Consider the following 15,801-nt stretch of genomic DNA (forward strand, 5'->3'; position numbering starts at 1 on the left):
AAACAGCTGAGGAACATTTCTAAAAAAATATTTTACATACTTAGTAATCAGGGAAATGTAAATTAAAACTAATTTGAAGTTTCTCATCTCATCCTAGGTAAAATGGCTAATCTCAAAAGACAATAAATGACACTGATGGGGAATTGAAATCTGGTGTAGTTACAATGAAAATCCATTTGGAGTTTCCTCGATAAGCTAGAAATAGAGCTACTACATGGTCCAGCTCTGCCACTCTGGACATTTACCCAAAGGACTTTTGATAGTGCTTTTACTGCTGCAACAAAACACAATGACAAAAAGAAAATTGGGGAGGAAAGGATTTATTTGGCTTGTACTTCCTTATTATAGTTCATCATTGAAGAAAGTCGGGATAGGAAATGAAACAGGGCAAGATTCTGAAGGCAGGAACTGATGCAAAGGCACAGAGGGATGCTTCTTATTGTCTTGCTCCCCCCCCTGGATTGCTTAGACTGCTTTTTTTATAGAACCCAGTTCCACCAGTCCAGGGAATGACATGACCCATCATTGTCTGTGCTGTCCCCATTGATCCATTCCCAAAACCAACATGAGTTTACATGTCCAGTTTCGGGGTGATGATGCCTTCTGATCTCTGCCAGCTCAGGTGGTGTACATTTATCAGTTCAGTTCTGGAGAGCTCATTCCTTCTGAGCTCTGTCAGTCCAGGCAGTACACACACACACACACACACACACACACACACACACACACACATATATATATTTTGAATATTTTTTTTGAATAGAACATGTATTTTTTGAATAGAACATGGAGGAAAGGAAGAGATGAAGAGTTCAAGAGATGCTTCGCAACCTGCTATTTCGTCCTTTTTGGGACTCATCAGTACAGTGTAGCTGCTCTATAAAGATTTTAAATACCTTGATTTTAGGAGCCAATAGTACACACACTACTGAGAGATTAAGTTTTGAATGCCTGAGTTGTGTAACTCCCCTTTGATGTGACATAAATCCAAGCAAACCATTAAACAAAATGGCATTTGTTTTTAAGACGTACTTAGAAGAGAATAATTGGAAACAGAAACATTGAAAACTAAAATAGAGGAACAATTTGACAATGTCCTTAATGTTTTAAATTGGAAAGTATGAAGTAAATCTTAGTGTTAAATACTTTTTAAGTTCTTTGGCATGTTGGAACGACTTTTGAAAAAAATATTTAGTGTGTGTCCCCAAATTACAGGATGGTCAAATGGATTCTCATCTTCCTTATCATTTGTATTCTCATACTTTCAGATCCTATGTGTGACCCTCCTGTTTCAACCCTTAAGTACCTGGAGTTACAGGTGTAATTAATTATAGGTCCCAATCAAAAATACCCATTCTGCTTGCCTAAGTAACTGGATTGGATTTGGGAGTACATGCTTTTACTTTTCGGGAAACACAAGTAATTTTCTAAAAACACCAGCCCTTCTGCTTTTCATTTCTTCTTTTTCTTTTTTTCCCTGAAACAGGATGCCTAAGTGTAGTTTTGGCTGTCCTAGAACTTAATTTGTAGACAAAGCTGGCTTCAAACTCACAGAGATTCACCTGCTTATGGCTCCTGAGTGCTGGAATTAAAGACTTTTGACACTATTCCCTGCTGCTTTTCTTTCCTTCTTCTTCTTCTTTTTTAATTTTTTTGTTTTGGTTTTTGATACAGAATTTCTCTGGGTAACAGCCCTATCTTTCTTAGAACAGCTCTGGAGACCAGGCTGGTCTCAAACTCACAGAGATCCACCTGACTCTGCCTCCTGAGTGCTGGGGTTAAAGGTATGTATCATCACTGTCCAACTGTTTTTTAATTATTAAAGTCCAAGGGCAATTGCAATAAATTTAAAAGGAGGACTATCTGAACAAAAACTTCATTTCATAAAAGTAGTTCACTAACATTAATTGTACTTTTGGCTTAAGGTATGAGTGCCAAAAAGTATTTCAATCTAATCTATGTTCTTCTAAACCCTTGGTTGTACAGTTCTTCAATATGTTTCTCATTTGGATGTAAAGAAATATTCTCAATTATTTTTCTTTTAGATGGACATGCTTGTCTGTGTTTATGTGAAGATTTAAATCATGGCTGAATGTTTGATCCTGCAGAACACATACCACCTCTTGCCAAATACTTGCTGTCTCGGGAGCACTCTTGGACCTGTTGTCATCAGGGAGGCTGCATGATGCCTGGATGTTCATGTGACCCAGTTGGCAGTCAATTTTTTTATGACAATATTGGCAAACAGGGGATAGAGCAGCAACTGTAGATATTAGGTTGCAAAGCATCTCTTGACAAAGACTAGAAAGAGGCAAAAGGAATTTGGCATTCCAGGATATAGTTGTTGGGATTGCTACAGATCCATCTCCTGTCTGCATAGATCCTGGCACTGCTGATCCCATTGTTGTTCAGGTAGGCATAGTCTTCCACTCCTCGGATGGGAACCCTGAAAATAAACCAAAAACAGTAAATCTGCAGAGCCCAGAACTGCATTCGCTCCTCAGTGAAATCTTGTCTGTCTCTACTGCTTATTTGTAACATGATCAAAGGCAGAGTCCAGGAAACTCATCTGCACTAGTTTTGTATCTACTGTCTTTTTCATTCTCAGGGTTTGATTTGAACACAGTACCTTTGACATTCATCCAAGTTGAACCAACCCTTCAATTAGTGGACAAAGAATTTAACTAGTGCTTGCTACCCACTTCAAATGAACTACAGCCATAGCTGGCCTCTCTGAGAATGATTTCCAATTCTGTTTTAAAGCATTTCACATAGGGGAAAACCACTTCTTAGTAAATTTCTGAATGGACTTTAATAATGGACAAGACTGGGTCTATAATGCTCCATTCAAAGCATCTATGCCCACATTCAAAAATTGTCTTGGGTGCTCTCTAGTTAGATTTTAAAGGAGGTTTTCAAGGATGCGAAACTTCTGCTTCTCTGAACAGGTGCAGCCAGACATATGGTGGACTAATGGGTCTCGGGCTTGCCCTTCTGCAGTGGCTTCCTGAGGTCTCAGGACTCTCATTGCCCATCTAATATTATTTCTACATTACACACAGGACATTTATCAACAACAAAGAAATTTAAATTAGTGACGGAGAAGACAATAGCTACCCTAAATGCCATCATCATGCTAAAAATTTTGAGGAAAATCACACTAAGCAAAGGTTTTGGAAATGATGGCCAATATACCTCAAAGGCAGTACAGCTGGCTTCACATGACACAGCCATTCCTCTCTAATAGACACAACTCACATACTTCACAACAAATGATCACAGTAGTAGGAAAATGGTTTGAAAACATACGAGCTGTTATATTCTGTGTTGTCCATCCACCTCCAAGGGTGATCTGGTGACTCTCTGTGCAGGCCGATCCAGTAGTCAAAGGTCCCTTTGTATCTCTTCAGGAAATTCTGTCATAAGACATGGAAAGCAAAACTATGTGTCTCTCTGTTTCAGATGACCCTTGAGTGTCCCCAACCCACAACTTCCTCTTTTGATGACAAGAGGGTGTATCTGAGGGACACAGACTTTGGAGCTATAATAGCCCTGAGTTCTCAGTGGATCCAGTTGACAGTCATAATTCTTAAGTACCTCATTTGAATTAAAGTACCAAGTGTAACTACATATTCTTCATGGCTGGGTAAGTTCCTGGTTAAGCCTGCCCTTGGAGTTATTAACAGTTGTCACCTTCAGGATGCAGCATTTGTTAGCTTGGAGAAAAATGCTCATCACCAGCAGGTATCTCAGTAAAGTGGCATATCTGACCTTCCAGGTTGACTATGAGCACCACATGAGATAATGTTTCATGAATGTCTGAGGACTCCAATCAGGAATATTACCATCAGTAAATGGAACACAACCATGTGTTCCCCATGTCTCCATCTGCAAGGGGTGATCCTTCCTCATGCTTCATCTTTTAATAGTCTATCTCAAGGCAATACATATTCAATAGAACAAACTAATCAATTCTGATCCTTTCTTTTTTTTTTTATTTTTTGGTTTTTCGAGACAGGGTTTCTCTGTGGCTTTGGAGCCTGTCCTGGAACTAGCTCTGTAGACCAGGATGGTCTTGAACTCACAGAGATCCGCCTGCCTCTGCCTCCCGAGTGCTGGGATTAAAGGCGTGCACCACCACTGCCCGGCCTGATCCTTTCTTACCAGTTCCTCCATGTTGTCAAATTTAGCTAACTGTGCCTTTAGTTTCATGCAGAAATTCCAACTGAATGTCCAGTTGCTTGTGTCTTCAGAAAAATAAAAACATTTACTCCCAAATCCAATCCAGTTTCTTGGGCAAACAGCATATGTATTTTTGATTGCGACCTGTTCTGGCGTTTTTACTAAAATTTAGACAATAAAATGAGTTATAACAAGAATTGGCATACCCTACTGAGCTCAGATGTGAGGTGTGATTTTGACTATAGTTTTCCTAACTGATCTGTAGGAGTCTTCTCCTTAAGATGATGGACATTTAGCTAAAGGCATCCCAGCTTGGGCTTGTACCCCAATCTCCCTCAGGTGTTCAATGACAATAGGGGCCCAGAAAGTGAGTTCCTATAATATCATCACTTTTTTTGCTTTATTATTGTTCACTACAATTGGGCTGCTAGAGCAACAAGCACCCTGTATGGCCACCTACTTTGACAGTCAGCCTGATAACTTAGATAACAAGGAGGACTATTGGGAAGGCAGTGTATACAGTGTGGGCATGTTACACTAAGGGATTGCTCAGTGACTCATTAGAGGTCACAGTCTGCCATAGACGAGCAGCTTTCTCTCTAGCTTGACAATAAGGAATTTCCTCCTTCCCCAACAAAGTTCCTGCTCTCTGTCTAGTCTCATCTGGAGGATGTCGCTGGGCCTGGAGGACTGACATTATCTGAAATCTACCTCTGAACTAGATACCTGTTTTAATACCAGATGCTTGGTTCATCCTTAGCTTGCCCTTGATACAGAGCCCTGCTAAGAAGACTTATGCTAGAAAGTCTATTTTAAAGGACCCTACTGCCACAAACCAAGTCTTGTGATAGGACCACACTACAGTATGTCCCCAGACTCCTTAATCCTATATAAAATCCTTAATCTTTATACTTTGGAATAAAGTTGAGATGATCCACTTAAGTCTGTCTCCCAGAAGCCTCTCTTCATCTGTGCTCATGGACTGTATAAAAAACTTCCTGTCACCCCTTCTTTATTTTTTCCCTTTCAACTTGGTGGCCAACCAGCCAAGAGAGAAAGAGTACCACCTGCCATATGGCAACAGTACAAGTCTTTCATTACACTATTCTGAACAGTGTAGTTCTAAAACTCTATAAATTGATCACTTCAAAAACCTTTCATTGAATACTTTCAAAATATAGTTGAACATGGTAATTAACACCATGGGTACTAGGGGAAGGACATCATCCTGGACATAGTTCTCTTCTCTATCCTCACAGTTCCTTGAGCTTCCTTCTTTGCATATTGCTCCCCTTGTTTTCTATTTTGAATAGTTCCCAATGGTAGACATATGTCTCCTGCATCTGTCGAGAGGTTGCTCAATGCCATTTTCCCAGGGATGCTGAGCCTGGCCTCCTGCATACACCACAGCCTGTGCTGATCATTCATTGCACATTTCTGCTAGATCATAAGTTCCCAGAGAACAGGAATTTCCAGTGTGTTTTCTCTCCTGCCCCTCACACATTGCCTGGCTCACAGTGCTCACTAAGTGTGGATGTGGAAAAAATGCTGCAGGATCTGGAGAATGTCACTCACCTGACAATGACAGAGCAATAGAAAGTGCAATCACAGCTCCTGTGAGGACGATGATCACTGCATAGCAGCAGTAAAGCCTAGCAGGAGACACGGGGGAGACGATTTTGAGACATTTTCCTTGGAGCTTTTTATCTGAAAAATATAAGAATATCAATCTCAAGAATCTTTCATGGAAAAAGCTGCTTTTACTCAGACTCATTAGTAGATTTTGCTTGTACTCCTCCTCTGCAAACACTTACTGAAAGTCCTGGTCTGGAAATGATGTCTATGACTCACGGAGAAGTAGAAGAAAGGGAAGCAGAAGTGTTGCCATGTAGTCTTCCAGTTATTGAACTAAGAGCCAATAAACTGATTAGAAACAGAAAGAGTGGAGATCAGGATGAAAAAGAAATAACAACAAAAAGAACACCTGTAGAGTTAGTTTCTTAAGAATAGACTGGTTAGGAACTCAGGATGTCAAGGGGTGCACTGAGACAATGGGGATGTTCTATCGGAAACTCACCAAGGCCAGCTGGACTGGGTCTGAAAAAGCATGGGATAAAACGGAAATTGCTGAACATAGCAGACAATGAGGACTGCTGAGAAGTCAAGAACAATGGCACTGGGTTTTGATCCTACTGCATGTACTGGCTTTGTGGGACCCTAGGCTGTTTGGATGTTCACCTTACTAGACTTGGAAGGAGGTGGGAGGTCCTTGGACTCCCCACAGGGCAGGGACCCCTGACTGCTCTGGGGTGATGAGAGAGGGGGAGTTGACTGGGGGAGGGGGAGGGAAATGGGAGGCGGGGTGAGGAGGAGACAGAAATCTTTAATAAATAAATGAATAAATATATAAATAATTAAAGAATAGACTGGTTAGGACTGAGGGAAACATTGTGGGGGTTGGAGGTGGCAGGAATCAGCAAGAGGCTGGAGATATAGAAAACTGAGAAATTAGAAACAGTTGTTGCTCTTATAGAGGACCCAAGTTTGGCTCCCACCTTCCACATGGGACAGCTAATGACTGCCTGTATAACTCCTCTTCCAGTCAAAGAGACAGGTATGTGTGTACACTTCTGCAGTTCTAGTGTTAGAGATGCAGAAGTTGGAGAGCCATGGGTACGAGACCAGCCTTGGCTACAAAGGAGGTTTGAGGCCAACCTAGATTAGTTTCAAAAACCTTGTAGGTAAATAAATTAGTAAAGACATCCATAAATATAACAGAGAACATTAGAACCTAGTGAGTAAAAAAATTAGTAAACACACTTAAATATAGTAGAACACATTGACATAATTAATGGGTGAAATATGGGTAAATTTAAGATCTAAGATCAACTTCAAAACAAGCCTAAACTAAGGCCAAACTTTCATAATTAATAAGAAGTTTCTATGCCATCATTTGGGAGGTGGAGGGACAAAGAAAGACTCATTTTATGTCTGTGCATGATGTGCATGCCTGATCCAAAAGGAAACCAGAAAAGGGTACTGAATTCCTTGGATATGGAGTTACGAATAGTTGTGTTGGCCATGAAAGTACGAGAGACTAAATCTGGGTTCTCTGCAAAAGATATCAGTGCTTTTAACTGTGTTTAACCATCCTGCACAAGATAACCTTCAAATTGTATGAAAATACAAAAGTATTAGTCTAGCTGAGCAACTTAGAAAAATCAAGAGGTCAAATTTGCAGAAATGACACCACCTAATCATAGAGGGGCAGAAACAAAGATTTAAGTATGTTTTGGATTCTGCCTACCCTCTGAAGCAATCTGTATCACATACTAAAACTCACTTCTCCTACCTTCTATAAAATGCTACCCAAGAATGAATCCTAGGACTATAAAACTATCTGAGGAAAAGAGTAAAAAAAAAATCTTCTGTGACCTAGTGGTGAATAAAAGTGTCTCAGGTATAATACCAATATCCCAATCCACATTATAGAAAATGGAACACTTGAGTTTTGGCCTAATTTTAAAAATCTCTCTTTTCTGAGTCTTTCAAAGGGAATTCAAAAAACAATATTTGCAGGACATAGATCAAAAAGGAGTTGTATCCCGAGAGTTGTGAGAACTTATTGTTTTAAGAGAGAGAGAGAGAGAGAGAGAGAATAAAAAAGGACCAAATACTTGAATACTGGCCAATTAAGATCATGTATTAAATATGTTCAGCTTGATCAGGTTTGAGAAAAGACAACTGGAAACAGATCATCAGTTTATATAAATGAGAATATACTTACTATAAGTCCTGGCCCTGCTAGCCACATATTCCCCCAAGAGAAATAAAAACCCATATTTCCACTAAAACATAAAATATACATATAAATATTAACAGTAACTCTAGAGAATCTTAGAAAAAATATAAAATACTTTTTAAAAATCACATCTGGAATCAACACTGGTCTGCATGTGAGAAGTCAATTTTCATCAGTTTTCTATTCCTCTTGTCACCCCCATCCCCAAGATTACTTCTTTAAAAAAATATCAGATTTCTAAACACCTTCAAACTTGAAATGTTTACACTTACCTATGATTGTTGAGTTTAGAACTGTACTGAAAAATCTCTCCCAAATTGTGAATTAATAGTCCATACTCCTAGCCATTCCATCTAACTGTCAAGCAGTGTTATGCCCTCTGTGCCTGATTAATTTAACTTAGCATGTCACTCAGGTTTATGCATGCTGTCACAAAAAAATGTCATCTCATCTTCTCATTTGTATATGACACAGTTTTCCCCATTTATTCACTGATAGATGAAGGTGGGTTCCATGGGCTGGTTATTATGAACAATGTCACAATACATACATGGGAATTAATATCTCTTACAGGTCTTGGGAGAGTAAAGAGGAAAAGGGGCAATATTTGCTACAAAGAGGTATTAGCTCTGGCATCAAAGGCACAGTAGGATAGAGTTCACAATAATGTATAGTGTTCCTAAAAATAGCTGAGGGAGTTTTTAATGTAGTCACCTTAATGAAACAATAAAATTTTAAAATTGTAAAATATCAATTTAAAAAGAAAGACAGAAAAGATTGTGTTGAAGAACAATACGTGATATGTCTTCTAGTAGAGATTTCAAGCATCTAATCACCCAGATTTCAGTAGGACTTTACACCAGACATTTCATATACATTATCAACAGCAAGATTTACTGATAGTCTTTCATGTTTACAGTTGAATAAAATCTAATACTGTCTGTTTCATCTTGGTACATAAATGGTGTGACTTTTTCCTTTCACTGGGTTCAAACAGGATTTCATACCGGACATTTCATATATGATATCATCAGTAAGATTTACTGGTCATCCTCTGTATTTACAGTGGTATAAAATGATACTACTTGTTTCATTTTGATACATAAATGGCAATTTTTTGTTCATTTTCTCATACTGTATATACATGCATCTCCTTCTAAAACCTAACGCCTCCCATAGCACAGTTGTAGCATAGCTTTCGTGTCATATTAGGAAACAATATTAGAAATGATCTCTCAAAAAACAAAGAAATGAAACGTTGCTGATCTGGTTTTTAATTTATTTTTTTAAAAGTGGCAGGAATCTTTAATCCCAGCACTCAGGAGGCAGAAACAGGTAGTCAGATACCTGCATTTGAGACCAGCCTGGTCTATAAGAGTGAGTTCCAGTACAGCCAGGGCTACACAGGGAAATATTAAGAATATTTCTTAGATGAGCCTCTCCATGAAAGCAAATAAGTCCAATCAGACGAAATCAGACCAAATAATAAACGTCCTCGTTTAATGCAATGCTCCCTAGTGGCACCAAGAAAGCTTGGTGAGGGGAGAGAGAGAAGTGGAGACCACGTGTACAGTCTCTAGGGGGCAGTTTAAGTAGCCTGAGGGCGTGGTCTTGACCTTCCCTGGGGAGGAGTCACCATTTGGCAGGCCTTCTTCACAAGCTCTGGGGAGGGGTAATTCTTGGCAAGCTTTCTCAGAGGCGGAGTTTGGACTAAGGCAACTCCCAGGGGATTGAGCTTGAAATGGAGTTTCTGCCCAGTATTTCAAAATGGGTGCCGGGGGCTGGGATGAGGCCCCCGATTATAATTTTCCAGAGTCTTTGAATAAAGGGGTGTTAGGGAGCTAGGAAGCTTTTGACCAAACAAGAAACCCTGTCTTGAAAAACAAAACAAAGCACAACAAAACAAAAAGCCTGCTTCACTAACAGAACCAGCTATGGTTTCAAATGAGAGACAAGAGACAAATTACAAGTTGCGAAATGCCTCCAGTTACACAACATTCACCCTTTGGACAGAGTCACCACATTTGTAACAGGTGTGTTCCTATTGGGTAAGTATTTATTTTCAAAAGTCAACCTTGCTGGGGCAAAGGGAACAGGGGTTATCAGTCAGTTGGAATAAAGTATGAGACTGTCTCAAAGAATTAGTCAATCAGCAGCAGACAGAAACAGCAGCAGCAACAAGAAGAAAATAAATAATAATAATAATAATATAATAGCTAATAATAATGTTTCAGTTAGGAGAATACTCGGCTTAAGTGATAGGTGTTAATATTTTGTCATTAATTTTAAATTTTGGTAAATAACAGTCTTGTTTTGCCAAAATCCAGTATCTTTTCCTAAATGAAAAAAATTAAGGTGAAGGGACAGGGATGAAGAAAAAAAAAGATAAAAGAGTGAAATATAATGAAGCATAGACATTTTCAAAATTCAAGAAACACAAATTCACTTTCTTTCTGAATACTAAAGTAGAAAACCCATTATATTCCCTAGTATAATTTCCTAGAAGCTTAAAATGCAGAAGATTTGTTCCTAGGTGGGGTCAGCCTGGACCCCAGGCCTCCAGCCTTCTCCTTACATCCTTTTCCATCACAATGGATCTGCAAAGCAAAAGCTTCAGCTTCCCAGGCACCTTTTGTCACTGTGCACAGAGCAAAGCTGTTGTATGAATTTGCCCTTGCTGTGATACTTAAAGAGCAAGCATTTTCCACAGGGACTTGGTGTGATTCACCAGAGTGTAATTTACCAGATCCCTGGGAGAAGAGTGGACTAGCAAGCTAAGAACAAAGAACAACAACAAAAAAAAAAAAAAAGAAAGAAAGAAAAAAGAAAAAGAAAAGCCTTCACTAAGGCTTTTGTATAGCAATTCACTGTTCATTTCTCTTGTGTGAGAACTATGTAAGTGTTAAATATTATATGCTCCAATAGAATAACTAATGTAAAAACCTCTTAGCTAACTAAACTCCTGTCTGCGTTTTCTGGTTCTGCAGAAACCCCCTGTGGCAGGCTCACAGTCCTGAGGTTCAGCTCCTCTGCCTTCTGCTTCTATTCCCGTCCCTGACAAGCAGCTCTCTGCTCTTGTAGGTCCATTCGAATATGCATTAAATACATACCGATCTCGCCTTCCTGCAGTCTGTCTGTGGTACTGAACATGCCCAGAAAAGGCTCTGCAGGCTTTGCAGGCTCTGCAGCACTCATCTCAGAGCTGACAGGCTGAGTTTCAGCTACAACAAGAAACTGAAAACGTTGAGAGGGAAGAAATGCCATTTATGCTTGGGGCGGTTCCACTCGGTCTGGTTGTCGTCAGCAAGCTTTATGCCTTGGCTCCCACACAAAGGGGAGGTGATTCTCTTGAGTGGTGAGCCCCATATTGCTGCAGCTGTGAAGTTTGAGGAAATCATTTAAGAAGCAGGCACATAGCCAGGACAGAGGATTCTGTGTGCTAAAGATCCAGAGACTGAATGTATGGGAGACAAGAGTCAGAATGGAGAGAGCTGGAGACACACTGTCCACAGTCAATGAACACATTTCTCTCCTCTCCGGGAATAAGAGATCGTTTTTTTCTGGAGGCAATTATGAGTCATTCAGGCTGTCTCAAATGACAGTTTCTGATATTTGATTGGTGGCTTGGGGACAGAAAGACACATCCCACTGTCACCTTCACCAGTCCAAAAAATGCCTCTAGATCAGTGGTTCTCAATCTTCTTAATGCTGTTCCCCATTAAGACAGCTCATCATACTGCAGTGATAGCCAATGATAAATTTATTTCATTACTACTGTAGTATTGCTATTGCTCTGAATCAGAATGTAAATATTGCTATGCAGGATATCTGATATGTGACCCCTGTGACATGGACATTCAATCCCCTCCTGCCAAAGAAGTCACAACTTACAGGCTGAGACTGATTTCTCTAGATTTTCAGGAACCTTTGACTCAGGCCAAACCAAGATTCATAGCTTTGATGCCAAGAAGAATTACTGGGATAGACAGTTTATGAAACAGAGTTGGAGTTTTTCTAAAATTATTTGTGTTGGTTTAATTATATGTGTGTGGGTATGCCTTTCTGTGGGTCTGTGTCTGTGAGTACAGCTGCCTGCAGAGGTCAGAAGCGCATGTTAGATTGTTTCAGAGCTGGAATCACAGGCTTGAAAAGTTTGGATTTATAATGCAGGTGCTCCAGAGATATAGCAAAGGAATATCATCATCCTAAAAAAAAAATCAAAAACCAAGCAACAAATTTGCATTTTTTTTAATATTTATTTATTTATTATGTATACAATATTCTGTCTGTGTATATGCCTGAAAGCCAGAAAAGGGCACCAGACCCCATTACAGATGGTTGTGAGCCACCATGTGGTTGCTGGGAATTGAACTCAGGACCTTTGGAAGAGCAGGCAATGCTCTTACCCTCTGAGCCATCTCTCCAGCCCCAAATTTGCATTGTTTTCATCATTTAGAACATATGCCAAGGAGAATTGTATACATCTCAGGAAATTTTTAAAATGCTAGAATAAAATATTTGGGTGATGGGTACAGTGGCATATGACCCTGACCCCAGAACTGGGGAGGCTGTGATAGATGGATCTCTATGAGTCCTAGGCTAGCCTGGTCTACAGAGGGAGCTTCAGGCCAGCCAAGGCTAAGTTAAAAAGTACTCCAAACTTAGGGGCCGGAGAGATGAATCAATGGTTAACAGCACTGGCTGCTCTTAGAGAGGACCGAAGTTCAATTCCCAGAACCCAGCTCACAGCTTTTTAACTCCAGTTCCAGGGGATCTGACACCCTCACACCAATGCTTAAAAAGAAATCAGTTAAAATAAATGTTTTAAAAAGTACTACAAATTTAATATATTAATTATATAAAATATGCCAATAACATGTAATCAATATAGTAATATAGCATTATATATAAACATATTATATATACTACTAGTATGAGTTAATAGATATGTAGTCAGAGAGGCTTTGAATTCAGGTATTTGGGGCACTCAACTATCAATGTAGTTGGAGATGAGTGTCACCCAGATTTTCTTATGTCCAGGTATGCTGCAGGATATTTGTTTATACTACATAAAAATATGTCCGTTTTGCCTCACCTGCCTAAGACACCTGATTGATTTAATAGAAATCTGAATGGCCAATAGCTAGTCAGGAGAGGATAGGCAGGGTTTCTGGGAATAGAGAGGAACTCTGGGAGTAAGAAAGGAGGAGATGCCAGTGAGACACAGAGGGAATTGGACATACAGAATGGACAAGAAGTAAAAAGCCACATTGCAGAATGAAGACTAATAGAAATGGGATAAGTTATAAGATCTAGTTGGGAACAAGCCTAAGCTAAAGGCAAAACTCTCATAATTAATAATGTCTCCACGTCATTATTGGGAGATGGCAGTCCCTCAGAAAAAGTCTGACAGGAAAGGAAAGTCTTGTTATAAAAGTAATTATTTCCCCAGACATTAGCACAAGTTTGAGGTACAAAACGAAAATATAATAGTATATCTCCTGAGGTTTTATAGTATAGGAGGTAGCTAAATGTAACCCAACACCAATTTTTTTTTCTGTATAAGCTGAAGGCAATCTTTCATTAGTGTCTATAGTAGACACTAATGAAGTCACCTGGCTTTGGACCTCATTCATTTCTTCCTCATCCTCTTGGCCTAAGACAAAGCCTGGTATCTTAAAACAAAGTCATAGAAGGCTTTCAATCTAGCTAGTAGCACACCATGTCTTCCATAAACCCACACAAAAACTTCAAATCCTGATCCTTTTCCCTGTCATACTCTGTATAGCCTCTTCTGCTTCTCTTCTTTCTCTCTCCCCTTCCATTCTCTCTCAATTCTGTTTCTCCCTCTCCCTCTCTATATCTCTTTCTGCTTCTCCCCCTTTCTCTCTTCCCCTTCCACTCTCATCCCTGTGCCCTCAGCTCCCTCTCTTTTTCAATCTCTGGATCATAAAATCCTGCTGGAACACGACAAGAGTCCACGGCAGCCATGGTGGCACCATCTGAAGACTGACTCCTGTTTTAGTGATTAACTTTGTGTTTCGTTTCTCTTCAGAGCTCTGACTTGAAGTGAAACTGTAACTTACTAAGCCCCAAGGACTTTCAACTTTCCCCTAGCTGGAGGCCACTTCCTCTTACCCCATGATTTTGAGCCAGAGATAATAGATCATAAGTTTAGCCTGACCCAGTGATCAGGAAAGCCTGGCACAGGGATGAGGACAGAGCGAAATCTAGCCCAATGATAAAAATCTACAGTCCTCTTCTTATGCCAGGTCTGCAGCAGTTCTTGGAGTTGGGGAGCCCAAAAAAGGCATAGGAAGAGCCAGACTCCTATTCTGGGTTGGGGAGACATAGCACTCGTATGGGATACAAAAGCCATCTTGGGATACATACTTTTGGGATACAAAAGCCATCTTGTATCCCAAACAGGATCCGGTGATGGGTTGATGAGGGAGACAGGAAAGTAAAGGAGGCTTGAAAGTGTGGACTCCATTACTAATGACATTATATGAGCTCATTAGTTAGACTAATATATCCCATTAGTGTGGGATGTTAATGATATAAAAACTGGCTATGAGTATATGGAAACATGCCTTCCTCAAAGTTTTGTTGTTATTCAAACACTGATCTAAAACAAAAGGGGAATTGTCTGTTAGAGTAGAGGGAACTACAGTCAATGCCTGTTAAAAGAGGTGAGAATTCATCTCCAGGCTCTAACATGTTTCTATCTTTGAAGCCTCAATATCACAGAGCCATCAGACAAAGACAGATGAGCTGTCCTCAACTGGAAGTGTATATTCTGAAGGATGTCAGTACTTACTTAAATGAGAATGAATGAATTTTCCATACTATGGTCTAACATGTGAATTTAACCCTGAGAAAAATCACAGCCCTTTTAGAGAATTGAAGTTTTCCAATTCAAATACATCACTGAAATTTAAACACTATTTTGTATTTGTGATTCACAGAGATTCCATCTCTGACACATATTTGCCTTTCATGCTGTCCTTTGACATCATGGTCGATCCCCTCAAGAATGCTTGTGTTCTATAACTCTGAAAAATAAGAATCACATGACTGGCCTCAAAGTCGTCCACCAGCACAAAGTGTCCTTTGACTAGCTTGAACCAGAGCTTCATGGATGTGGAACATAAAATTAGCTATCACAAGTCCACTTTGTCTAGTACCTTGTGACTCTTATTAAGGGGTATTTAGTCTCTAAAGTTAAAAATCAAGCAACAGCTGTGCTGCGTTTCCACAAGAAAAAGAAGCAAATTCCTAGAAGGATGTTGACCATTCTCTTTGCATCCCATAACCTGTATACTATGACATAAAATTAATAGGATTTCAATGCTATGTCTTATATTTCATGATAAAATAAGGAGAAAACAAAAGAAAGACATTCATTCAATGTATTTACATTTGTTTACAGACAATACAAGGCCATGCCTGTTTCTATGGCATATGGTCATAGCCACTATTTACAACTCACTTCTTTTACTGTTTAAAAATATAGAAAGATGTATGCACAGCCTAAGCAGTATTGTCAAGGTGTGTTCCATCACTGATCTATCTTTGTATCCAGCCTCCCTTGCAATGTGGTTGAATAACTTGCCAGACCTGCCTGAAATCCCCTCCTAAGAACAAGTTCCTCCACTGGAAGTTCCCAATGTCTCAGACTTCTGTTTCCATATATTATGGGATTTCTGGGGAAGTTTAATTGTTTGTATATTTGGTGTCAGTGGTATGGTACCTGATGGAAAGGCCACCAGGTGTTTTTCTTCAGAAAAATCTTCTTTTCTTGTAAGAAACAAGGA

General features: G+C 39.6%; 1 protein-coding gene across 2 annotated transcripts in view; it reads right to left on the minus strand.

The window, feature by feature from the left end:
• Nucleotides 1-304: 304 nt before the first annotated feature.
• The window catches only part of LOC142855954 (C-type lectin domain family 2 member D11-like), a 41,581-nt gene continuing 26,084 nt past the window's right edge, over nt 305-15,801 (minus strand). The window contains exons 1-5 of one of the 2 annotated variants that reach the window (XM_075982630.1): nt 11,095-11,295; nt 5,758-5,889; nt 4,165-4,343; nt 3,310-3,416; nt 305-2,446 (exon numbers count right to left, since the gene is read on the minus strand). In XM_075982630.1, the coding sequence (XP_075838745.1) occupies nt 2,302-2,446; nt 3,310-3,416; nt 4,165-4,343; nt 5,758-5,889; nt 11,095-11,248 (717 nt within the window). In that variant the 5' untranslated portion in view covers nt 11,249-11,295 and the 3' untranslated portion in view covers nt 305-2,301. Of the gene's footprint in view, nt 2,447-3,309; nt 3,417-4,164; nt 4,344-5,757; nt 5,890-11,094; nt 11,296-15,801 lie in introns of those variants that run through there. The other variant, XM_075982631.1, reaches the window with a different exon arrangement.

This window comes from Microtus pennsylvanicus, chromosome 8, assembly GCF_037038515.1.
Source record: "Microtus pennsylvanicus isolate mMicPen1 chromosome 8, mMicPen1.hap1, whole genome shotgun sequence".
In the NCBI taxonomy this organism is placed as follows: Eukaryota; Metazoa; Chordata; class Mammalia; order Rodentia; family Cricetidae; genus Microtus; species Microtus pennsylvanicus.